We start from the raw sequence: 27,366 nt of genomic DNA, 5'->3' as shown, positions 1-27,366 counted from the left end.
GGTTACAAAGAAAATATCCTTCTCCTTTAAAAGTTAGCAGCAAATGACTCATTTATCAATGTCAGCACATAACATAATCCCCCCACTATCTTGACACCAAACAATAAAACCAAAGGCGAGTGTCAGTTCCACACACTGGACCCTTTAACGTTGATTTCATGTGCTTTAATAATACAGAGATAAAAAGACCTCCAGGATGCCTGCTGGCTGTTCACCCATTTCTCATGTAGACGGAGAATTAAGGACCTTGTCAGATAGGAGCCTTACTGGATATGCCGTACTTCACTGCCCTCAGCAGTGTGTGTGTTTGTGTGTGTGAGGGAAGGGCGTGATTTTGTCATCCTTGAACTTTACATTGGAGACTATGTAACTGAATGAATTAACTTGTCATTCCTAAATGAAGAAAAGGTAGAACTGGCCTTCATTTTAGCATCTTTTTCTATTTCCTATAAGTTCCCAGAAAAAAAACCCTTGTGGTATATGGGAATACAGAAAACAATAGGGGAGACACTTTCTCAACCTTCATCCTATAACTATTTCCTGTGAATTTCTTCTGTGTTCTTAATGTTGGTCATTCTTTTTGTTCATAGGGGTATTCTAAGTTAGAAAATGTGGGGCTCAGCCATTTTCATAATGAAACTAGAGGCCTGATGAGCACTCCTATTCACTGAAATAAAAATTCTGGTCTGCTTATTCACTGAATACTGTATGTAGTAGGCAAATTATTTATCTGAGAAGAAAAGAGAAGCCTATTTTTCAAGTCAGCACTGACTGGTATATAAAGTAATGTGATCTACTTCTTGACACTATCTTGTGATCTTGAGAATGTTGAGGTCTGGTCAGAGCTTACTTTAAGAAGGCGTAGTTCTGTAATTCCGAAATATCATAGACTCAGAATATAAGGATGTAGGGACGGTGACTTTTTTTTTTATTGTTCATTTACCAGAGCATGTTACAGATTTCATTTATAACATGTACCAGAATTGTTAGGAAATTTGATTGTACTAAGATTTGCATGGAAACATTGTGTGCACTCCATTGGAACACCATTGGTTCTCAAGTTCAGTCCTGCACTCTTATAAATAATGGTTATTTAATAGCACTTAAATTGATTGTCTGGTTCGTTTATGGAATTTTTGCTTGACAAAGAACTATTTCATTCTAGGAAGGGTTTTTTTCACATGAAATTTGTTTTTTTTTAGTTTGAAAAGGTTCCTAATATGTGGACAAAACAGAAGTTTGTAATGTATAGTACACTGCCAGGCATGATGCTAATAGATCAAGAAAACTTGAACTTCCTCTGTGTTACTGCATGTAGCAAATGTCCTCCTAAAATCTTCAGCCCACAGGTATTTCACAAATCTTTCATCATGTCTTCTTGGCTATTTATAGAGCCTGTTATGATCTTAATAAAAGGTTCTTTCGGGAACTATCATGTGGATTGTTCTTTTAGTAGCTAAAAATGGATCCCCTATTGCATTGCTCTGAATCATCACTTTGGTAACTTCATTTTTAACAGTGTGGGGTCCCCTGTGGCTGAAGGGTTTTTTTCCAACCAGTTTCTCAATCAGTTAGTTATTTTTTTCTTCCATTAATTGATTTTATTGTTTAATTAGCTGAGCAGTCATTCCTTTGATTTTGCATTTAGAAAAGTGCAATAGTGACAGATTTCCAGGACATTAAAATGTGTTTTTCTGTATCTTTAAATGCTTATTTTGTATTCTGTATTTACTTCTGTGGAGTAGTGTTTGTAACTATATCTGGATACAGACTATTAATGATGAGCAGAGCAGAGACCAGCGCAAATGTCTCTGAAGTGAGAAGTTTTGTCAGTGTTACCCACTTGTGTGCTTATTAAATATCCAGAACCTACAATAAAAGGAAAAAGAATGAGATCTTACCTCTCTAATGCATATATATTTCTGCTTCATTCCAAACAAATATAGTATAAGTAGTTTCCAGTTTCTGGATGGATGCAAAAAACAAGGAAACTGGAAATAACAGCTTACTTAATTAAGGTAGGAGAGGTGGATTGGGACAAAACCAGCAGCTTCAGGGGGCTCAGAGAACTGAATGTTGAGTGCCACTGGTTTTTGATTATTATGCTACAAAGTACGGCATCACTCAGCCTTCCCAAAACTAAAATTAGAAAGAACATCAAGTCATTTGTTATTAGACCCTGTTGTGTCTGAAAGAAGTACAATATTAGATCACAAAGAAGATGGAAAGACTAGTATTGTTAATAATGGACAATTCAAAATGTATGCGCAAGTTAGTTAAAACGCTGGTGATTATAAATCTATTTTTTTTTAAATTCATTATGCTGTTTTTCCTTGTCACGCTGAACCTGTAGCTATGTCTTACCATGTTGTCTTGTTATCATGCCAGCACATTACTTGCCATTATCCTAGCCATTGAACCACCACTGCCCGTTGTGCCTCATTTTACATGCACAGCTAGATTAATGATATGCTATAAAAATGCTATTTTAAGAAAAGCAAACTACTATATTGGAGGTTCTGTGGTTCCAAATGCATGCTGGCATTATCATGACAGAAAGCGAAAGGCACTTTTGCATTAGGGGAAGAAAGAATGATTCCAACATGTAATGATGTAACTGGAGTGTTATTACAATTCAGGCGGTGCTTTGCAGGGTTTTCTGTATTGCGCTGCTCAAGTAGGGGCAGCTTAAAGTAGATGCCAGCCTAAGAGAGTAACACACAAGCTTTTTTTAGAGGGTGGTCATGGAATAAGCAATTTTTTATATTGCAACAGGGTGCAAAATCTTTTAATTTCAAAAGCCACCGTCATGAAACCTCAAGGATTTCAGAAATGCAATTCACTGTGTACACAGGAAAACAGCCTTTCTTCTGAGTCATTGCTAATGTGTGACAAGGCTCCAGCTTCACACCCATTTTATTCAATATGGTTATAAAATTTACAACATGAAAAGGAATGAAGAGGCAACTTGTGGGCATCAAATTGAAGGATCAGAACTGGAGCATGGTATTGCTCCTCGATGATAATATAGTGCTGCTAAGAGAAACAAATGACAGACTGCAGGAACTAACCACCAGTATGCTGGAAAGACTGGTCTGAGGATTAGTGATGAAAAGACAAAGATCATGCAAGTTGGCAGTCAGGTTACACAAATAATCTCAGATGTTTGAACACAGACTTACTCAATGTTCCAAAAGTAAAGCATAAAGAAAAAAAACTGGTTAGGTGGCCTTTTGTTTTTAGGCACCAAAAATCTGGAATATTTTACTGACACAACACGGCAGACGAGTGCAGTACATTACAGAAATAATTTTCCCAATTTGTATTGTTACTGATTAAAATGAGGAGTTTAATGTTCAAGGAAAGATGTAAGAATTAGTGGCTATATGTTTCTGTAAATGGCTAACCCAAAAATGTTTTTAGCTTATAGCCTATATATCTGTGCAATTTGAAAAATTCAAAATATAAAGCAGTGGTACAAAAAAGCACTTTTGCTAGAAAAGATATCCATGAAATTGCTAAATTTAAACATAAATGATAATGTCATATAAAAAAAAAAGTACTATGAACCCCATACAATGTTATCACTGAATGTGACCTTTTACACCAGTGTTCATGTTCTTTAAATATAAGTTTACTATTAGCATTAATAATGATTTACTGATTTTGGTAGTCCTCAATTTGAAGGTTGCAAATGCTGTTACAAATCTGGTAATGTAACATAAAAACTGTCTATAAGCCGAACAACACACCCTTCAAATTACTGCACCTTATATCACAACTCTATATTCTTTACTTAAACAGAAACTGCTGGCATCTACCGTGCAAGAACACAAAAAAAGAAAACCGCATTACCAAAACCTTTGGTCACTGGTCTAGTATGGAAAGGTTGTGATCCTGACTATTTTTTCAAGTGGCTCTCAGACTGCTTTCTTATTTTGAGCAAAAACATGCAATTGCAAAATCATGCATATGCAATGTCTACAGGACTCACAAGAATACAAACAATTCAATAAATAATGCAGCCTGCATACGGTGTGCTTTTAATAAAAAATAAGGCTTGACCCAGACATAAAAGCAGGATTTTCCATTAGAAAAAAGAGCCATTAGCAACTGAGTGAATGATCTATTTTTAATACATGAATATAAATTGTGCTGGCATCCATAAATGAAGAAACAAGCTCAAGTGTACACCTTGAATACATATTACATTGCAGAAAGTTGCATTAGTCAATGAGGTTTTAATGCAACAAGCACGGTGGAATGCTTTGTGACCTCTTCATTACTGAAAACCCGTATGTATCAGCTGAGTCAGTGGGACTTCTAGGGCTGCTTTCACAGGTCTATGAATTTGGCCATTCTTGTTTCTAAATTACAATTCTTAGCCTAGGTCTTTTTTTGTAAGTATTTTGGATGAGGGATTTTTGGAGGTAGAAGGAATACCCCATAATCTCCTGATGTCACTGAATCTTATATATATATTATATTTCATAATCTTGTGATACTTCATTTTTTTTAGCAACTCAGTCTTTATTGAGAACCATATTCCAAGGAAAAAACCCCTCAAAATACATTTAGAATATAGCATTAATATATTGGTTTGATAGCACAGTGACAGAAAAGGAGATATGCCATTATTGGCCTTGTCATCCCATTGTCATTAAATAATGTTTTGTCATTGTAAGGAGTGTAAATGAAACCATTTTGAATGGATTCTTTCTATGATGTAATGTGTAGTACTGCATGAAATAGCCAACAGCCATACCACATGCATTTCAGAAGAGGTTATCTACCTGAAGGTAAGCATGTTTGGGCCTGGCCAGTACTTGGATTTGAGACCAACCAGAAAAAAACTTGGATTGCTGCTGGATGATGTGGAGGTGAGGCTAGCAGGGGGTGCCACCCCTGTAGTTTGAATGTGGATCTCAATGCCCCAGTGCAGCAATGGGGATGTTGTGCTGTAAAAATGGTGCAGTCCTTCAGATGAGATGTAAAGGTGAGGTTCTGACTCTCTGTGGTCATGAAAGATCCCTGTGCATCCTTAGTAAAGATTAGGGTGTATCCAGATGTCCTGGCTAAATTGTCCACCATGGCCTGGTCATTCTGGCTACCTAATCATCCCCTGTCTCTGATTGGCTAACTATCTCTCACCTTTCATCAAGCTAATGTGTGATGAGCATACTGGTGCAAACCGACTGCCGTCGCGTCATCCAGATGGATGTTACACATTAATGGTGGTTGAAGTGGCTCCCCATTCACTGTGTAAAATGTTTTCTTTAAGTAGTAAGAAAAGTGCTATATAAATGTAATGAATTATTATTATATGTTTATACTGGTTGGGGTGGCACAGTTATTAGCACCTCTGTCTCATCGATTTAGCTTTCTGGATTTAAATTTCACACTTAGTCTTTGTTCTACTGAAGTTTGCTTGTTTTACCTGTATCTGCCTGGGTGTTTCTCATACATTCCCAAAAGTTAACTGATGATTCCATATTGGCCCTTTGTGAGTGCTGTTATAGGTAGTGAACAAGCTCCAATTATTCTATGACCCTGCCCTTGATAAGTGGGTTTGGAAAACAGATGGATGGTGTCACACATGTGCATTTTTCGGGCTCATCAGAGGTATATAATGTCACTCCAAGACATAAGGGGGCACTGTCGCTAACAAGATCATCTCCTTCTTCCTCCATAGTGCACCCAGTGACCCTGCCTCTTCCAATCCAAGCCCTATAAAGCCCTGGACATTTCTGAAGGATGCGTCTTATTTGGTTTTGAGCCGGCCAGAAGACAGCACTCCTACCAAGCCAGACCCATTCATCTGAGCTATTCAGTTAGAGCCAAGTAGGTTATAACCTCAGTTTATTTTCTATTGTTGCACCTTTATGTACTTGCTTTGTTTTTCCATTACGTTTGAATCAAACAGGGTGACAACATTTCTTAAGATTTGGTCCTCGCTCTTACTCAGCCAAATAAATATTTGGTCTTCTTCTGATTTTGATCATTGGAAAGAATGATGCTATCCGAAGGTAGGTGGATTCATTGTATGGTATCTTTTATGAAGGTGTGTTTATTTTAATATGCTTATTTCTTACAAAGAACCAAAACTGTTTGAAATTATCTACCCATCCACCTATCCATCCATCTCTCCATTCATGAACTGTCAAAATCCAAATTTGAAGTCATGGAGTCATAGCCTGTTCCCAGAGAATCAAATGCAAGGCAGGCTCCAGTGTTGCCAGTCAATTGCAAACCACATGCACACACATTCAATATAACCTAGCTCATTTGGAGTCATAAGTTAACCTATCATGCATGTCTTTGTGTTAAAGTAGGCATAGGGAGTATCTGGAGAAAAAAAAATGCAGGCACGAAAAGTAAAAACAGGACTTTAGGCTGGAATTCTGACCCAGTCTTTTGAGAAGGTGAGGCAACAGTGCTGGAGTTCACACCTAATTTACTTCTGCTGGTTTCAGTTTCATTTAAGTAAGACTTGCTGTCCAAATATCTCCATCTTAGATTTGATAAGCACTGTCAGTGAGTCCTCAAATGAAAGGCACTGTAAGCAACAAGCTGGAAGAAGCATGTAAACTGCCCCCAACACATGCTCTCTTTCCACAATTCTGCTCTTTGTTGTTTTTTTTTTGTTTTTTTTGCAAGACCTCCACTTTTTGAAAGCTAGTTCCATTGCATGCACGGACAATTTCAGAACTTTCACTGTGCTGGACACATAGTATCATTGAGAAAGACTACCTGTGGATAGATAGATACTTTATTAATCCCAAGGGGAAATTCACAAGAGAGACAAACGTGTACCCATTTTTTGACGGGAGGTCTGGCTGAATTCCTAACAGACTTTAAATTGTTTTCCTCTGGACATCCAACACACCTCTGCAAGTTCAAATTTCAGATTTTAACACAATCTGAGAAAGAGCTGAGCAATAAGTGATTTTGATTTTATGAAGTGAATGTGTCTTCAATAATGCAAAAAATACAGAGCTCATTTTTATGGATGACATCTTTTCTTTGGGCATGATTAGTGAGTCTGTGTAAACATGTTTTTATTTTTTTCACATGTCCTGTTATCGATGATGGTGTGTTACTAGAGACACTGATGAAAGATTACTGGGGTTGAGCTGTTTTGAAAGGTTCAGAAATATATTTGTCCACATGTTTCACAAATGTTAGAAATGGTTCCTTTCCACTGACATTAATAGATTTGCTAGGGTGGAGTGAAGGATTAATGTTATATTTGTGTACAACTTGTTGAACATTGTCTTAACCAATGTCAATCAATCGACAGGAAACAATTTCATTTGAGAAAGGCAACAATCATGGTATCTGCCAGCACAATCACATTTTCAACTATACAGTTTGATTTCTTTGCTTCAGCTGTACTCAGAGACATAGCACCAGAAGTCTTGCATGGTGCTGCAGATTGTTTTCACATCTTTTAGGGATGTCTTGAAGTGATAATGTTTTCACTTAAAAGCTCAGCTCACTTATGAACATTACACCCATGAGATGTGACAGCTTTATGCTAGTGGAATAAATACAAAATGTCCTGAAAGAGACGATTGTTGTCTGCTAATTCTCTTTCTTGCTCTTTATCTGTTTGCAATTTTTACCATTGGTATTGCTGCTGACTTATTTAACCACTCTATTGTGCAGCAAATATCTCAAATAATAAGTATATTACAGAGGTTTATACTTCAATTGGCAATGCTCATATATGCTCTTTTGTACTATATCTGCATATTTACACATACATGGAGCTTGCATTTTTACACACATATTAAAGTATTTTAGCACGGATTAGGAATATTAGATTTGTCCCTCATATGTGAACATTTTAAAATGCAAAACAAGACAGAAATGAAGGTCAGGCATGATCTTTTATTAAGTTCGCTGAGCATTCTGGTTACAAGCAGAAACACAAGGAACAAGTACGTGTGAAATAACTTTTGTTTTTATTGCACTAATTTCTTTATACAACATTTGAATAAGATGATAAAACAGCATCTGTCACACTGTGGCTGTTTGTCACAATAGTTAACATAAGAGTGCTGTCCTATTGGAACTGATTAAGTCATTGCATCTTTTGACCTTTTCCTCCTAAGCATTGACCCTAGACAAGGTTGAGGAGACAACACCTCAGCCAAAGACCAGAAACCTGCCAATGTTCCTGTTTTCCTGTTGTGCCAGTGATTGTTGTTCAAATAATGTATTGCTTTTTGTGACTTGACTGCTGTATGCTTTAAGAAATTAAATCAGTGTCAAATCTGCATTAAACAATCTGCTAGCTGCTTGTAATGCTTGAGTGTCTTGTACTTCATCACCTAAAACATAAGAAATTTGACAAACAAGAGGAGACCATACAGTCCAGCAAGCATGTTTGTTTAGCTAATAGCTAAGCTGTCCCAGTATCTCTTCTCACCCTTCTTAAATGTTTTCCAGGTTTGTGCTTCAACTACATGTTTCTATAGTTTGTTCCAGATTCCCACAACTCTTCAACTAAAGAAGTGCATCCTGGCTTCAGTTTGACTTAATTTCCACTGATGTTCTTCAGTATGTAATTCACACTCAGGCTAAATAAAATTCATCTTTATCTACTTTATAATTCCTTTGAGGATGTTAAATACCCAGATCAAGTCCTGTCACAGTCTCCTCTACTCAAGACTAAACGTGTTTAATTCTCTGAGTCTGTCAGAGTAGGACATGTCCTTAAGTTCTGGGATGCACTTGGTTGCTCTTCTTTGTGCAGATTCAAGTGCTGCTATGTCACTTCTTCTTCTTCTTCTTCTTTCAGCTCCTCCCGTTAGGAGTTGCCACAGCGGATCAACTTTTTCCATATTACTCTCACTGCACGACTCGGAGTATTTATATCACTGTATCTGAGTGTGAATCACAGCAGCAGCTGATCGGAAAGAGAATTATCCGTATACAGCTTCAAGGACACGCTGTCTCTGCCACGGCAAAACGTTTTAAAGCCTTTCCTGTACAGACCTCGCGGTTCAGAAACAGTTTAATCCCAAGAACTTTAAATGCACTCAATCAATTGCTCCTTGTAGAACGGTTTGTACTTATAAGTGCAATCACCCCACTGTAAACTTGCACTACAGTTATAATATCTCATATCTCTTGTTAAATTATACACATAAAACTTTAACTTCATTTAAATAATCTATATTCTTCACTGGGAGTGTCGTGAAGGATAGAATAATTAACCATGTACTACGAAGATATTTCAATGTTCTTTAAACGTTTTGAAGAATCGGCGCTAAGCTTACAGATTATATTAATTGAAGATTATAAGAGTTAAGAGTTATATTTGCAACTTTCCAATCCTCAGGTACTTCTCCTTTCTGATGTGACTGCTTATGTATGCCTAATAAGAGTTTATTTATTTGTTTATTTTATAAAGACATTTTTGGCTTAATTGCACTGCACAGTGAATTCTTGTATGTTTTGTGACCTGTACTATAAGTTACCCTACTATTCTTCTGATAGAGCAAATTAATTTATGATTGATAATTGTCTCCTCTGTATGACCTTATTAAAACACATCAACATCTAATTGCCAGTTCCCTAGGATTTTACTGCATAGCCTTACTTGTGAAACATTAGCAGAATGTTTCAGTCCTGGTTTTGCTGACTTGCTTCCTCTGCTGGCTTTCATTGCAACTGAATTCTAATACATTAGACTGCAATGTGAATTCAAGTAACAAATGGGCAAATCTGGGCAGCACTGTGGGAGATGTGCAAGAGTGCTTGGGCAGATTGCTTAAAGCTGAAATTGATCCACTGAAATGCCCACCAACATTTCAATCACATCTTTAAGAAAGCAATTTTCTACCCAGGTATATTTGCCCTCCATTCTTTCCTGCAGTTCTATGCAGATCTAGCCAGCAGCCTCTCCTGAAAAACACACATTCTCGCTTCCTCTGTTGTGGGGTTAGCAAGCAATGCTGAACTAAAGAGATTATAAAGATAACATGTCACCAATGGTTAATTTAATTTTATTTATGACTCGGTGATAGCCTCTCTTCCAATGAAAAGCAATAGCTTCAGTAGTTACTGAATGGATTGTGGAATGCTGTTCTATTAGGTTACATTATGTTTTACTGTCTCAACTGGTTAGGACAAAATATATTCCCATGACCAAAATTTGTTACTTACCTAGCCACAATTTCAAGGTCTACTCTGTCTGTATTTTTTATTACCAGTATCAATAACGTATACCGATCAGCCACAACGTTAAAACGACTGACAGGTGGAAGTGAATAACATTGGTTATTTTTGTTACAATGGCACCTGTAAAGGAGTGGAATATATTAGGCAGCAAGTAAACACTCAGTTCTTGAAGGTGATGTATTGGAAGTAGGAAAAATGGGCAAGCGTAACGATCTGTGTGACTTTAACAAGGGCCAAATTAAGATGGCTAGACGACTGGGTCAGAGCACTTCCAAAATGGCAGTTCTTGCGAGGTATTCCTGATATACAGTGATTCATACCTATCAAATGTGGTCCAAAGAAAGACAACTGGTGAACTGGCGACAGGGTCATAAGTGCCCAAGGCTCATTAATGGTAGTTGGGAACAAAGACTGGCCCATCTGGTCTGATTCCACAGAAGAGCTACTGTTGCACAAATTGCTGAAAAACTTAATGCTGGCCATGAGAGAAAGGTTTTAGAAACCACAGTGCATTGCAGCTTGCTGCATAGCCACTGACTGATCAGAATACCCATGCTGACCTCTGTCTACTGCCAAAATGCATGTGAGTGTCAGAAGTGGACCATTCATCAATGGAAAAAGGTGGTCAGGTCTGATGAATCACAATTTCTTTTAGATCATGTGGATGGCAGGGTGCATCTGTGTCGTTTACCTGGGAAGAGATGGCAGCAGGATGTACTATAGGAAGAAAAAAAGCCAACAGAGACAGTGTTCTGCTAGGAAACCTTGGATTCTGAAATTCAAACACCACCTACCTAAAGATTGTTGCAGACTACATAAAGTCCTTCATGGCAATGGGTATGATTGAATATACATGACAGTCTACACTGATGGTACTGGCCTCATTCAGCAGAATAATGTGTCCATCTACACTGCAAACATTTATCAGGAATGATGTGATGAATTTGACAGTGTTAACTCCTCAGATTTAAATCTAATCAATGATGGGATGTTCTAAAAAACAAATCCAGTCCATAGAGACTCCATCTTGTAACTTACAGGACTTAAATAATACTACAGGACACCTTTAGAGGTCTTGTGAAGTCCATGCCACAAAAGGTCAGAGTTGTTTTGGCAACATGAGAAGTACCTTACACAATATTAGGCGGGTGGTTTTAATATTGATGTTGATCGGTGTATATCATAATACAAAATAAATTAAAACAATTTTGTCTGTTTTTTTATAATTTGTTTTGTTTTCTGGAGACTGACCATTGTTTAGGAATCAAAGATGGCAGCCATGCCATCCCGTAACATGACCATGATCATATTCTGTGTGACGGATGTGATCACATGCTAAATGTATGTTGTCACTGTGGCATGCTCATAGTGGTGGCAGTTTTGGAAGACTTTTAAAACAGGCCTGGAAGCATGGACACATGTTCAGATTGTCAGATGTTTCACAATTTGACATTTAATTACTTAAGTACATTTTCCATTTAGCTGGGAGCTGGGATCAGTGCGTCTGATACACAGCAGGTTTAGTAGACGTCAGTAGATTTTGAAGACAATTAAAGTATTTGGCGGTAGTTAGCTTCTTTTCCATGTAACCTGTAGCCATAAGATTCTTGTTTTGGTTTTGACCTCATTTCTTTCTGTAATCATTTGCCTTTTCCCGTTAGTTTGTGTTGTCCTGCTCTGATTATCTTTCTGGCTTTGACCTTTCTGACCACGTCCTTCAGCTCCCATATCATCCCCTGGTTTTCATATCTGCTCACAATTATCCTCAGGCACACTATTAGTATTCTTAACAGCATAGTTTTGTCATGATTTTGTTTCCAGTTAGTGACCTGTTAAGATAACGGTTTTTTAAACAACAGTTTCATTCATTTTGTTCTTTGGTATTATGAGCTTAAGGCGATGGCACTGGCCAGAAAGCAGGAGACAGAGCTGGAGGTAGCACAGTTAAAGATGCTAAGATTTGCACTGAGTGTGATGAGGATGGATAGGATTAGAAATGAGTACATTAGAGGGTCAGCTCAAGTTGTACTGTTGGGAGACAAAGTCAGAGAGGCGAGATTGCGTTGGTTTGGACATGTGCAGAGGAGAGATGCTGAGTATATTGGGAGAAGGATGCTAAGGATAGAGCTGCCAGGGAAGAGAAAAAGAGGAAGGCCTAAGAGAAGGTTTATGGATGTGGTGAGAGAGGACATGCAGGTGATGGGTGTAACAGAACAAAATGCAGAGGACAGAAAGATATGGAAGAAGATGATCCGCTGTAGCGACCCCTAAAGGGAGCAGCCGAAAGAAGAAGAAGAATAAGCTCTTTTTGAAAAGGAAAAGGGAATCAAATTTTATGTAAATTAAAGTGCTTCTCTTATTTCTTGGAGAAGAAGAAGGTAGTGCTCAGCATGGAAATGGATGACGATCACCTTGTTTTTCTTTTATTATGTGACACTGGTTTGAAGCATCACGTGACCACATTTATCACACTGATGTTGTTATATGGATGATGCTAAAAAAATGCAATGGTCACAGCATGAGCTATCCCTTGGTGGATACACAATGTGCAAAAAGTTCTCTTAGTGTAGTTAGCTTATTTTCTACATAGGCCCTAGTGCTAGGTTTGTGCTTTCATATTGACTTAGTTTTGTTTTTGACTACTAATTAACATTTTGTCCTTTTGGTCCTGGGTGCTCGATTGTATTTTTGATTACACAATTTTGACCTTCTGCCTCGCCCTTAATTCACTGTCTTCTGGTTACTGTATGATTTAGTTCTGAACATAATCCTGGAAACACAAGTGACCATGAGATGGCTAATTTTGTCAGAGTTTAAATTGCCTCCTAGATAACCAGGAGGGTATTAAAGAACAAACAAGTAAACCAGCAGCCACCGTACAACACATATTGAATGAGGTGAGGAGTTTAAACCAAGTCAGGAGCACTTTGTCTTCAAACACTAGTACTGCTGAGCCGCGCATTCAACACCCCAAAAAAATTTAGGGGTTTTGACAGTGCAAAGTTATTTTTGAACCTGCACTTGTGAAACAGATCGAGCACAAATAGAATTTCACTACTGACGAAAAAGAAACTTGAATGGGCTTGCACTTTGTCTATCAATAAAGACCACAGCTCATTCAATTTAGATATTTATTTAAAATAATTTTCTATAACCTGTGCCAACTTGCATGTCACACTTTGGAAGGCTTGACAAGGAAGTAAACCCATAAATGAGTTTATTATTTCCTTTAAATGTTAGCTGCAGAGTGGCATAGCTGTAGTCACAGTATTTAGGAGTGGACCAGATGATAAAATTAAATATGAAGAGGATAAACAAAATAAAGTATGAGGTGATTCTCAAAAGATTGGTGAGGAAAGGAGGTGTGAGGAAAAATTATTCAAAGTCCTATATGCTTCTTTTAGTTAAAAAGCCCAGTCCTCATTTAGGAGAGCAACAGCAGCCAATGGACGTTGGGAAAGTGGCTATTAGCCCACATGGGTGCTGACTCAGAGCATTCCCTAGGTTATGTTTCTATTTTGTAAAATTCCTTAAGCTGGAGTGAAACTAATTAAAATGTCTCAAAATAGGGTTGGTGGCCCTGGCCAATTAAAGCCAATTAAGAACTAATCATTTCCTCCCTGCAACATTAAAGAATACAGTGATTTGGGTATATTTTGATATTGAGACTTAAAAAATGTTTTAAGTTTTAATTTTTCTCAAATGTTTGAATTGGAGATAAACAGTTAAAATTGCTGTTGGTGTCATGAGTATTAATGGTTATCTAATTGGTGAGGGTTTAATACAATTTGTCACTTCTACTAAATTATTTGCAGGAAGTTTCCATTTCTGAAGATATTTCATTTTTCGACTTACCAACATCTACTCCACAGACTATTTTGAATATTATACACTGACAATGTATTGATTATCTTGATCACAATAAGATCACAATAAAGATTAATTATCCTTTACCTCTGATTTTGTCCCTCATCAATTAGACAGGGGTTGAAAAGAATCCACAGAAGGTTAAAGCTACTGTTAATCAGAAACATCCAGGTAGTATTAAACAAGTCCAACATTTTGTTAAGTTAGCTAACTTACATCACTGTTTCATTAACAATTTCAGCTTATTATTTTCAATTACAAGTCTTACAAAGAAGGGTAAAAAAATTTTGGACCCAGAAGGACAAAAGGCATTTCATACTTTGAAGGACAATTTTACTGTCATCCGTGTTCTTTGTTACTCTGGCACTCCTTTGCCATTTCAGGTTGAAGTGGATGGACCCAACATCAAGGTGGGTGCCATTTTATCACAACCTTTTCCTGACTCTGACAGGTTACATTGGTGTGTTTATTTTTCAAAAAAGCTGTCAGCTTTGGAACAAAATTATGATATTGGGGACTGAGAAATAATTGCTATTAAACTAATCTTGGAAGATTGGTGTCGCTTGCTGGAAGGTGCAGCACAGTTATGTTTTGTAAGAGATCAAATTCCCATTTGGCTTATTGGTCACTTTTCTTTAACTGTTTTAACTTTATAATCACTTATACACCAAGAGAATGCAATTTGAAGGCTCCCTAGGCTGTACAAACCTGATAATATGATGTCTAAACTTTAGAATATTATTGCACTGCAGTCTGTTTCTCTAGGAGTAGTTTTGGTAGATTTGCCACATTTTTTCCAAGAATCACTTCAGTCTGCTTGGCTGTCTTTTTCTCCTCTGAAATTGTTTGTCCTGACCTAATGGTTGGGTGGGTTTTAGAATGGGATCACTCTTCTTTATTTTTGGGACCTCATGGGAATACCCCCTGGAGTTTCTGAAAAGATACTTGCGGTGGCCAAATATGTATAGGAATGTTAAAGTGTTTGTGGAAGCATGTGAGGTTTGGTGGGTTCTAACTTTAGCCTATTGCTCACCCTACTTGTTATGTTACAGCCAGGATATACAGTATCTCACAAAAGTGAGCACACCCCTCACATTTTTGTATTTTATTATATACTAGCAAAATTCCCTTGCTTCGCAGCAAAGAAGAAGTGTGTTAAAGAAGTTATGAAAAAGAAAAGGAAACATTTTAAAAATAATGTAACATTTGCTTTCTATTCGTTTGCATAAGCACAGTCCTTCACCAGCAATTATTTAATGTTAGCTCAGACCTGGCACTTAAAAGTTTCTGTCGCACTTTTGCTGAGTTTGTGCCAAACACTATTCTATCCCTGACCATCTCATTTTGGTTTGCATAAGCACAGTCTTTCACCAGCAATTTTAACTTAGTTACAAAGTGATCAAAAGTCTCGTTTATACCCCACATCCTCTCATTAAACTTGTATCTTGCGAATATCGTATTTGTTTTAGGCATGACAAACGCCAGCAGCAGCATGTCTATGAACTTAATTTAAAGTTAAGCTTTACACCTTGCTTTCCTATTCGTTTACATAAGCACAGTCCTTCACCCGCAAGTTTAACTCCGTTACAGCAATTTTAACTCCGTTATAAAGTGATCCAAAGTCTCGTTTATACCTCGTGTCTTCTTATTAAACTTGTATCTCGCGAATATCGTATTCGTTGTAGGCATGACAAACGCCAGCGGCAGCATGTCTATAAACTTAATTCAAATTTATGGTTTACACCATGCTTTGTTTCCGCAGTAGCTGCACTTATGAATATGCTTGTATGCGTCACTCGCTTCATATTCTTTTGCTGCCTTCTCAATTGTGTAATGCATTTTTTGTTCAGTGCTCTTTGGAGCTCTTTAATGTTCTCTATGTACTACGTTCACAGTCAGTTCATGTGAGCCGCTCTCTTGTGTGATCTTGCAATGTCCACGGCTTTATTTAATGTTAGCTAAGACCCGGCACTTAAAAGTTTCTCTTGCACTTTCGCTGAGTTTGTGCCAAACACTAGACCATCTCATCTTCGTTTGCATAAGCACAGTCCTTCACCCTCGAATATTTACCTTATATGGGCAGGCACTCAATTACGTGGGAGGCATGATGATGTGGGACGCAACTCTACCTCACACGGCGACCGAGCTGCAGGCTTTGGCCGTATATATGGTCGAAAGTAGGTTCCAGTTATGACCATTACACGTAGAATTTCAAAATGAAACCTGCCTAACTTTTGTAAGTAAGCTGTAAGAAATGAGCCTGCCAAATTTCAGCCTTCTACCTACACGGGAAGTTGGAGAATTAGTGATGAGTCAGTGAGTCAGTGAGTCAGTCAGTCAGTCACTGAGGGCTTTGCCTTTTATTAGTATAGATTTTCATGGGACAACACTGAAGATATGACACTTTGATACAATGTAAAGTAGTCAGTGTACAGCTTATATAACAGTGTAAATTTGCTGTCCCCTCAAAATAATTCAACACACAGCCATTAATGTCTAAACCACTGGCAACAAAAGTGAGTACACCCCTAAGTGAAAAATGTCCAAATTGTGCCCAAAGTGTCAATATTTTGTGTGGCTACCATTATTTTCCAGCACTGCCTTAACTCTCTTGGGCATGGAGTTCACTAGAGCTTCACAGGTTGCCAATGGAATCCTCTTCCACTCCTCCATGACGACATCACAGAGCTGGTGGATGTTAGAAACCTTGCGCTCCTCCACCTTCCGTTTGAGGGTTTAGGTCTGGAGACATGCATGGCCAGTTCAGCACCTTTACCCTCAGTTTCTTTAGCAAGGCAGTGGTCATCTTGGTGGTGTGTTTGGGGCCGTTATCATGTTGGAATACTGCCCTGCGGCCCAGTTTCCGAAGGGAGGGGATCATGCTCTGCTTCAGTATGTCACAGTACATGTTGGCATTCATGGTTCCCTCAATGAACTGTAGCTCCCCAGTGCTGGGAGCACTCATGCAGCCCCAAACCATGACACTTCCACCACCATGCTTGACTGTAGACAAGACACACTTGTCTTTGTACTCCTCATCTTGTTGCTACCACACACGCTTGACATCATCTGAACCAAACAAGTTTATCTTGGTCTCATCAGACCACAGGACATGGTTCCAGTAATCCATGTCCCTAGTCTGCTTGTCTTCAGCAAACTGTTTGCGGGCTTTCTTGTGCATCATCTTTAGAAGAGGCTCCCTTCTGGGACAACAGCCATGCAGATCAATTTGATGAAGTGTGCGGTGTATGGTCTGAGCACTGACAGGCTGATCCCCCACCCCTTCAACCTCTGCAGCAATGCTGGCAGCAGTCATATGTCTATTTTCAAAAGACAACCTCTTGATATGATGCTAAGCATGTGCACTCAACTTTTTTGGTTGACCATGGCAAGGCCTGTTCTGAGTGGAACCTGTCCTGCTAAACTGCTGTATTGTTTTGGCCACTGTGCTGCAGCTCAGTTTCAGGGTGTGGGCAATCTTCTTATAGCCTAGGCCATCTTTATGTAGAGAAACAATTCTTTTTTTCAGGTCCTCAGAGAGTTCTTTGCCATGAGATGCCATGTTGAACTTCCAGTGACCAGTATGAGAGAGTGTGAGAGCGATAACACCAAATTTAACACACCTGCTCCCCATTCACACCTGAGACCTTGTAACACTAGCAAGTCACATGACACCGGGAAGGGAAAAATGGCTAATTGGGCACAATTTGGACATTTTCCACTTAGGGGTGTAGGCATTTTTGTTGCTTTTGTTAATTTTGAATGACTATGTTTCATATTTCTATGTACTTTGAGTTTATCGTTTATTATTTGTGTACTGTGTCTTTAAATGTGGCTCCATTCCCTGTACTTTGTGGATGCAGCCTCAGGAGGTAGGGCCATCCTGACGTCACTGCTGGATCCTCCTTTTGTCAGAGACAGGAGCACAGCAATGCGTCATTGAGGTTTTAGGAGTTTATAGTGACTATTACTTTTCATTGGTCTTTTCTGGTTACTGGATTCTTTGTTGCTTGAGTTTTTGAATTCTGTTGTTTGGATAATGTATTGGAGCTTTGTCTTTTAGGCAAATTCTTATTTGCTCTTTTGCTATTTTTTTGTTATTTTCTTTGATTTATTTCAATAAATGATTCTATTTATAAAGATTCATGTTTGTGTTGTCTCTAATAGAAGGAGTGTTAGGTTTTTCTTTCATTTATAAGGTATTTTTGATATATTGTCTGGACTTTGATTGCTCTTTGAATTTTAAAAGGCAGTTCATCATTCTGGGCCTGCTTAGACCGATGTCTACTGGTACTTGTCCTTGAAAGAATGTTATGGTGGACTTTATTACTGACTTACCCTTGTCTAAAGGTCATATAAGAGGTCAAAAGAGTCCAAGAGTTCTAATTTGTTACTTACATCGATACCTTCTGCAAAACAATTGGTCGAAGCTTTTATACACCCTTATTTTAAGTTGCATAAATAGCTAAAATTGATCTCTTATCTGATCATGGGCTTAAGTTTACATCCACATTTTAGAGGGGGTTTTGTGCTAATGTTGGCGTTCAAGTCAGACTTATGCCTCGTTATTACCTGTAGTGTAATGGAATGTTGAAATATGCTAACCAGGATTTGGTTTTGATTAATTTGTTAAAGTTGGATCAGTATAATGTTTTGCCTCTTACAGAATTTTTCCAAAATTAATTGTATAATTGATCTCTTACATGTCTCCTTTTGAATGCCAAAATAGATTTTATGCAACTGATTTTATAATGTGTTAGTTCTGAATCTATGGTGCCCTCACTTTCAGAATTTCTGATTTCTTTTCATACCAGTTTGGAACAAGGCATGCAAGCACTTGATGGCAGGAGCCTCTGTCAAATAAAATGCAGATAAAAGAAGACTGTTGTGCTAGAGGAAGGTTTTTTTTCCTGGGGTTGTATTTATTTGTTGTTTTTGTACTATTATTTTTCATTTACCATTTTTTCACGTATGTTTATGATTTAACATTTATGTACTGTCACTTTAAATGTCTTGATATTACATGTGCTTTATCGGTAGTTCTTCAGGTGGTGGGGCCGCCCTGACATCACTGCTGGTGAGAACTTCACCCTCTTAATATATATTCTGCCTGAGAAGAGGCCTCAGTAGCAGTTCATTGACTTTATCTTGGAGTTTTCTGAGGGGAAATTGCCCTTTCTTTGCTCTAACTGTTTTTTTTATTTTTTTTTATTTCTGACTTTGGATTTCCAATACTGTTTAGTGTATTGTGACTCATTTGTTTAGCATTGCCTTTTGACCAACTGTTTTTTCCTCTTTTTTGAGTACTTTGCTGTTATTCCCTTTGTTTATAAATAAATATTTTTCAGTTATAGTACCATTCATTTTCTATTCTAGTACCATGAGGTATTAGAACATAATTATCTGTGCAATTAGAGATGTAGGAAACTGTTTTTTGAGATAAGTAAAACACTTTCTGTATTTTACTTTAATCATTTTTTTTTATAATTTCTACCACTTAATGGATGGGAGAGCTATTAGAACAAATAAACATAATTTTTAAAACATTTCTTAGATTATATTATCTAATATATCCTGCAGTCTCCATTATTAATATTGGTGGCTTGCATTGGTCAGTAATGGAGAGGGCTTTCAAGCATACCTTTGTTTCCAACACATACTGTGGCTGTGGAAGAATTAGCTATTGACAACAGACAGTGGGATTAATTAAACCGATTAATTGTAAACATTTCTACGCAATATTTAGCCTGGTGCTAGGAATAAAGGGGGGCAAAGGAGTTGTGTTTAAGTAAATCAATTTCTATAGTACAAAATAATGCAATGGTTTTAAAATATAAATTGCAGAGTATGCTGTACCCATGCAGTATTTCCCACCAGAACTTGACTGGGTAAAATATCTGAAGAGACCCATAAAATATAATATCTATGTTTGCAGCAAAAAGTAAAGAGGAACTGTCTGTCTTAAAAAGTAAGGAATGACATTTAGATACCTGTTCATCTCCGAGATGGCATATCACAAGATTTTGCTCTTCAAATGAGCGCGCTGTCCGCACATACTTCAGCCAGCTCCCAGTTCCTGCTGGGTTACCGTCAAGGCAAAATTTCACATTTCCAACATCATCAACAATCTGCAAAATGAAAGAGAAAGTGAGGCTAGAACATCAGCTTTGATTGATGCTTCCCTTGTGTTATTGCAGACTACCACAGCACAAGGCTTAGTGACTTTCACATTTCCTCTGACACGAACAACAGTTGCTCCATCAACAGTGATTCAGAAGCTAAAGTCGTTCTTTTACTTTTACATGATCACAGTCATCTTTCCTTTTTGTCATGTAGCTACTTGCACCATGGTAAAGCTCTCCATGACTGAAATCTCCAGGCATATCAGTGCAGTTCGGTGGTACGATGCCGTATACATCACTTTCACAATCCATGCCAACATCTGATGACCAATTCACATTGTCATCACTATTGCTTGATTCAACTAATGATTCTGTTTCAGTTTGTTCTAAAACTGGCTTAACAGCTTCTCTTTTATAGGCCATTGTATTTTTTTTTTGTTGAAGACCCTGCCCCACTCATGAATATTGATTAGTTACTATAGAATGGTAGAATACATAGAAACATTCATGATTTTTTGACAGTGTGATATTATTTCATCTACAAGATGGCAGCAGAATACTGTCAGCACCAGAATACTGTCGGCAATGTTACATTATACTTTAAAGCTGTTTATATTGTTTATATTGTTTAACGTTAACTTTCTGAAATTAGTGTTAGATGTTGTGAGAGTGGAAATGCTGCCCATTTAAAAATATAGACTAGACTTACTTTCAACTTAGAGAAATGCCAGATACAATAGTCTTCGATTTAAAAGAATCTGTTGCCCTTTCAAACGTTAGGGGTAAAGTGTTGAAATAGTTATCTACCACAGATTATCTGTTTTTTCCTTGTTGTGTTAACTGAGATGTTTAGTCCTCTTCCAGTAGCATGAGGGAGGTTTTAATGAAAGCATGTAGCTTGTCACCTAATGAAACAGGACACCATTGAACATGCTACCTTTTGCCTTTGCTTTTCCTTGCCCGTCAATCTATCTGTTACCTGAATCTGCTTAAATCAGTTCAACCACAGACCATATCTACTTTGACTTTTTCTTGTTTTATTCTTTGACTAAAAGTTTGGTAAGTCTAAAATATATGAAATAGTTAATTGGCAAACAGAAAAACAGTTCACTAAATTAGGAATATATTCAGTTAATATGAAAGAAACACAAATTCTGACCTAAGTGATTCTCTGTAATAATTTTGCAGATGGAAATGTTAAACTTATTTACTGATTGAATGCAGTAAAGCTATAATATACAGTTATTTCTTAATCAGTATGAAGTTGTGGTTTATGCATGTTTGAATATTTCTTGAGCAGTGAGAGTGCCTGTTCATATCATCAGTGTTCTGATAATTTTAAAGGAAGGTGTAGGCACTGGATACACATAACACCTTTTTTTTCTTCTTAATGCAGTGCACCCACACACTGCTTTTTTTTTTCTCACACCTCAGGAGCGAAACATAAAGTGTGAGTATGTGCATATACATAAAAGAGAAGGTGGGGTATATTACAGCAAAGCAAACAAGTACACATTACACCACATTCTGAGGACACTACCAGTGAAAATACAAACCTTTTGACAAATGTTGTTTCCAGCATGAATGTTTACATAATTAATTTCTTTAATTTCATCATGTATGTATTTCATTATATATATATATATAAATATTTCAGACTGTCAGTAAACATTATTAAGTACCCCTTTCTCTATACAAAACTGCAATATTTATCAATAGAATTCAATGTCTCAGTTGTAGATATTTCATAATTTTCGTTAGGCAGCAAAAAAAAACAAACTGTCTATTGGCTTGATTCATATCAAATTGTTATGAAACACTAGAATTCATCATAGCAGCCACAGTTAAAAGACAAGTCATCTGTTGATCTTTGGATATGCTCATGTCCACTGATCCAATTCAGAGACATCAAAAACTCTACCCTGCACATTTTTGTAAAAGCTGGACAAAAACCTAGCTGGAAACATAGCGGTTGTGCAGCACAGTCCACACAGAGAGTGAATGGGTTAGAAATCCAATGGAGGTCTCTGGCTCTGTAAGACAGCACTTGGCTATCAATCAGCTCAGTAGAATGCAGGCCTATCACTTTAAATTGGATCTTAAAAGACAATGCATGTCAACCCCTAGAGGAGGCAAATCTATCTGTTAAGTACTGAATAAAGATACAGCATAATCTCACCCATCAAACCAAACAATGCAACTTTCAAGAAGCAAGCATCAGGAAAAAATGAACTTGCCATGCTCAACATGACTATCAAGAATGCACAAAATTAAAGAGGATGCTGCAAGCATTTCATCATTTTTGCTATGCATGGATTTACTCTTTTTATAGACTGCACTACTAGTCCCAGATTGTGCTTGTCCAGAGCTCATCAATCAATACAGATGATTGCTGTTGTGAATCCGGACCTGTTATTATTTACTGGTTGTGAACTGCAAAGTGAAACTGCACTATGTGAAACATGGGCTATTTTGCTAAAAGCAAGAGGTGCAGAGGCTGCATAAAACCACAAAAGCTACAACCTCAAAGTTTCTGGCCAGAATAAAAACGTTTATTTGAAAACATCTCTCGTGGTATTGGAAAAGACCTAAACAGTTCTGCTTTCACCGGAAGAAAGAACTATACATATTACAGCAGCTGAGGTAAGATTGTTTCAGCTTCTCAAGATTTACTAGAGTTGGGGCTCAGTGGGTGCGGATACTATTCTTATGCAGCTGTTTATGAAAGAAGGTAGGCAGAAGCTAAAGGGATGGTCTTAGGGTTTTCAGTTTCTCTGATGTCAAACATTAGGCTAGGTCTGTCACTGCTCAAGTATCTACACAAATGAAGGGTGCCAGAGACTATGAATAAAATGCTGGGAAACATGGGACTCTAAGTCATGCTTTTTTTTGGTCCATAATTCTTGCTAAAATATTTGGAGAGTCAGGAGGTAAAATGTAAAAAAAAAATCTAGCAATTAACCCATTCCTTCTCCCTGCCCAGGCTTTCTGTACTGCTACTTCTATAATTCAATCCAATGTGTGCATTTGTATGAACAAAGTGAGTGCAGATGCTCTTTAAAGTTCACCGTGCCTGGACTTCACTTAGTCTTTGGATTGAAGCAGTTTTGCTAAGCAGTGCTAACAGGCGGCTAGGTGGCAGTCATGTGCAAAAAAGGCCTGGAAATGAGAAGTGGGTGAAGGGTCACTAATACATTGAAAAGTGCAAATGGTGAAGCCACTTTAACAATTAATAGTCTAAGTATGTACAAACCTGTTGCTTAATTTGTGTTCCTTTGCACACATGTGAGTATGCATCAGACGGACTATATGTTTCTTTGCTAAATTATTAAATGTGCTTTGTGGTAGATAATTGCAGTGTGGTGTTAGTGGTTAAGGCTTTGGACTTCAAACCCTAAGGTTGTGGGTTCAAATCCTGCTATTGACATTTGTGTGCCCATGATCAAGTCGCTCCCCCTGCCTGTGCTCCAATTGGAAAAGCAAAAGAAATTTAACCAATTGTATCATAAATGTTGTAAGTCGTCTTGGAGGGGTCAGCCAAATAAGTAAATGCAATTGTGAAAAATGTGCAGTATACAATAATTATGCAGAACAAAAGTCACACATCCCTACTCAGTCTTCTACCTGACTTAACCTGCAAGAAACATTGCTGTAATATGAATATATAGCATTGCATCCATTTTCTAAGGCTGATTTCTTATTAGAAGGTCACCACCATAGGAACCTAAACCAGAAATGCTTCCAGTTCAGTACAGAGCTCACTCAAATATATATGTCAAGACCTGACTAAGTTTAGGGCTCCAAATGGTCAAAACTGTAAATCTCAGGGATGCAGGAAGGCACTAGCTCTACTACATGTGGATGAAGAGCCAGATCCTTTTCCTGTGTTACCTTGATCTGTCTGGGCTTAAATGTTGAAAATAAAGATACAGCTTAATTACAAGGTCAGTTACATTATCAGATAAGATGAAGCTATATGAAATAAGCACTGATTATTTAAAAATATTCTTGATCTGTTTAGTCAGATAGCATGTGGTGGTGTCAAATAATCATTCAGTTAACAAGGAATTGGCCTGGATCGCAAGTAACTTTTGTAAGCATCAGAGATCCACATAGGACGTAGGTGCCTGTCTCCTGCATCCTTCATTACTCATCTTGTGTACCTGCTTTAAAGGCCTGTGTTTAAATTAAAAATAATAAATGATTAGTAGAGATCCAATAATGGAAGAAAATGTACCTGTTGCAGCAAGCCTGCTCTATGAAGAGCTTTTCAAAAAAAACTTTCTTTTAATACGGTAATCTTTACAATTGTCACGCGCATGTGCATAGGGGACAGTTTAAGGGCTTAGATTATTGTAAACTTCCCCCAGAGAGCCAGAGGGCACTGTTGACTAATGCCTCTTCTCTTTTTCTCTCTGCAGACTGGAAGATTAACAACCATGACACCTCTGATGTCACTTCTTGCCAAGATCCCCTTTTACTGGAAACAACGTCATCTTAGCTAGTCTGCTTTAGATACTTGCATTATTATGACATTTCTTTTCTTTTTAAAACACTTTAACCTGCATTTTATTTGAATATACAGGATGTGGTGTATTGGCTAGGATGCATCTCCGCTGGAAGGACTTGGGGAGGGAGCATATCCAGAACATTACCTCCCCTGGTGCCGCTGAGTTTTTTGGTCCAACATCATGCACCTTTCTCTCTGACCTGGGTAACACATTTGCCTTTTTCCGATATGTGTCCAGAATAATCTAGAACTCACAAATAGGATTCAGATTGTACTTATGGGACAGTTCTATCTGTGACACCACCTTAAAGTGGTTGATCTTTAGTTGTTTCTTTTGTCACTAGTATTACTGTTTTGGTTGTAAATCTTTGCATTTTGAAAGCATGTTGAAAATCATAAACATTTGATTACAAGAATCTGGAATCTGCACAAGTACCAAACCTCAGGCATCACGGTGAAATATTATGTAGAACATTGGAATCCTTTGCAGATGCAATGTGATAAAAACACAACTAAAACACATAATAGAGGTTTTAAGATAAACAGTTCAAACGGGCAGTATTTCCTTGTTATGGCTCTACTCATGAGTTCCAGGCATGCTTAATCTTTTGTAAATGTGTATTTTGGTGGGTAGTGTTGAAAATGTTTTCAATACACACACCTGCCTATATTTTACAAAGTTCTTCTGCTGCTTTTCTTCTGTACAACATGCCTCTGTTTGCCATTGCCAGGTTTTAATTGATGAAAGACAAATTAATCTTTTCCAGATAACTTCCACTTTCTAGTTTCGGTCTTGGGCACAATTGATTCTCTCAGCTGAACCAAGCACATTTCTTTTCATGTTATGCAAAAAATAACTGAACCGTACCAGGATCAGAAGGAACCATTCATTTTTTTTAATTGTTCATGAGTGTACTTAGAGCTTTCACAGTTAAGGCCAAATGTCCCAAGGCCAGATAGACTGAACCCAGAAACAAAATAGTTACCTAGGATGTAAGTCACTTAAGCAACTGAATTGTGTTTCAAATGGTGTAGTTTTATCACCCATTCAAAAGATAACAAAAGATATTTTATCAATTAAAGGGATAAAGAAAGTCTAAACATAGGCCAAGAACACCTAGATTGAAGCAGGAGCCAACACTGAACACGACATTAGAGCATCACAGAGCACACTAATGAGCAATCCACACTTCTACCTTTTACCAGACTTAATTAAGTTGATTTTAGGATACCAGAGAGGCAGATCTCAGCCTGGTAATAACAGATGCAAGGCATAGATGGGCTACCAGTTGCCCATGAGGCGCACTCACTTATATAAGAAAAATTAAAAGTTCACCATTCCCCAAGCGCTGCACATCTTTGGGATGTGACAAGAAAACCCACACTAACAGAAGGAGAACATGCAAATTCAACAGAGACAATGAATGGACTGGCAATCAAGCCAACTTTTTTGCAGCTGAGAGGTAAGTAACAAAGACCATTGTGCCGCAATTCTTCATAGATTGTGGTTATATCAAATTGAGCAAAGCTTTCTGTGTTCGTCTTACCATTATTTGCAGAAATGATGTTTCTAATGTTTTGTAGCCAAGCACAGCTTGTTAATATAATGGAATCACTGAACAATGTCTATATTGAATTGCTATTTTTGTTGGAAAAAGTGACTTATATTTTGTGATGGACATAAAAATGCTTCTTTATAGATCTAGGGGAAAGAGGCAGGGCAGGCAGAACCATTCTGTATTGTCTTGAATATGAATGCATCAGTCAGGTCCCTGCTATTTAAAGCAGTGTGAACAAGGTGGGAGTGCTGATTGCATGGGATGTCAGAGCACAAACATACTTGTATCACAGCACTTCCTATTTCTCCAAGTCTGCTGCAAAAACGAAGAGCAAGAGACAAGCCCAGTAGTACTAATGTATAAAGGTAAAAGAGCTGCAATTGATTGTGAAGTGCATACAAAGAAAGCCGCGTATAATTTAGAGATGTCCATCAACTTGAGTCTATAATCGCTAGTGATTAGGAGATGCCTATCAGCCTAACAGTATGTCTTTTAGGCAGCGGCAGAAACCGTAGTGCACGATTTATTTAATTCCTCTCTAACTGTTCTTGCTGAACCAGAACATGAAATGGAAAAATCCTAGGTCCGAGTTTAGGGGAAGGAAACATGTACATTGCTAATTGATTATGAGTAATAACTTACAGGTTTCCCATTTTAATATCCAAGCTTCTTTAAAACCTGGACAATATTTGCATTTATTACTTATTTCCACTTTCTGAGATATCAAAGTGGGCTCATTACCAAGAGGCATTAATAGGTTATTAAGCTTATAAAACATATACAATTAAATGCTGGACAAGAACTACAGTTTTTATTGACTAAAAACTTTCATTTTGTAATGTGTACAGTTTGTTTTTTAACACACTTGGCTTTCAATTGCACAATGTCACTTTTTTATCTTTTACCAATACCTCAAAAAAATAGACCAGATGTGGATCTCATAAAACTCAGCGTGTGGCCTATGGTGAATATGATGAAAAATTTGAAACCTGGGAGTTGTCTTTGTCAGGAAAAACGTTTCTCTGTCATTCTTGGAGTTGTGTCCCAAGCTGGAGAAAGCCAACAAAGTTAACATTTCAAAGACATATTCTAATAAACTAAAATAAAATTGCATGTT

At 37.6% G+C, this 27,366-nt stretch overlaps 1 protein-coding gene across 6 annotated transcripts in view; it reads right to left on the bottom strand.

Annotated features, from left to right (window-relative positions):
• The window catches only part of prdm16 (PR domain containing 16), a 427,363-nt gene that overhangs the window by 58,026 nt on the left and 341,971 nt on the right, over window positions 1-27,366 (bottom strand). For all 6 annotated transcript variants that reach the window (XM_039756090.1, XM_039756088.1, XM_039756089.1 and 3 more), the window contains exon 4: window positions 20,049-20,186. In XM_039756090.1, the coding sequence (XP_039612024.1) occupies window positions 20,049-20,186 (138 nt within the window). The remainder of the gene's footprint in view (window positions 1-20,048; window positions 20,187-27,366) is intronic.

The sequence above is a fragment of the Polypterus senegalus genome, chromosome 6 (assembly GCF_016835505.1).
Source record: "Polypterus senegalus isolate Bchr_013 chromosome 6, ASM1683550v1, whole genome shotgun sequence".
Taxonomy (NCBI): Eukaryota; Metazoa; Chordata; class Cladistia; order Polypteriformes; family Polypteridae; genus Polypterus; species Polypterus senegalus.
This window is presented reverse-complemented; position numbering and strand designations above follow the sequence as displayed.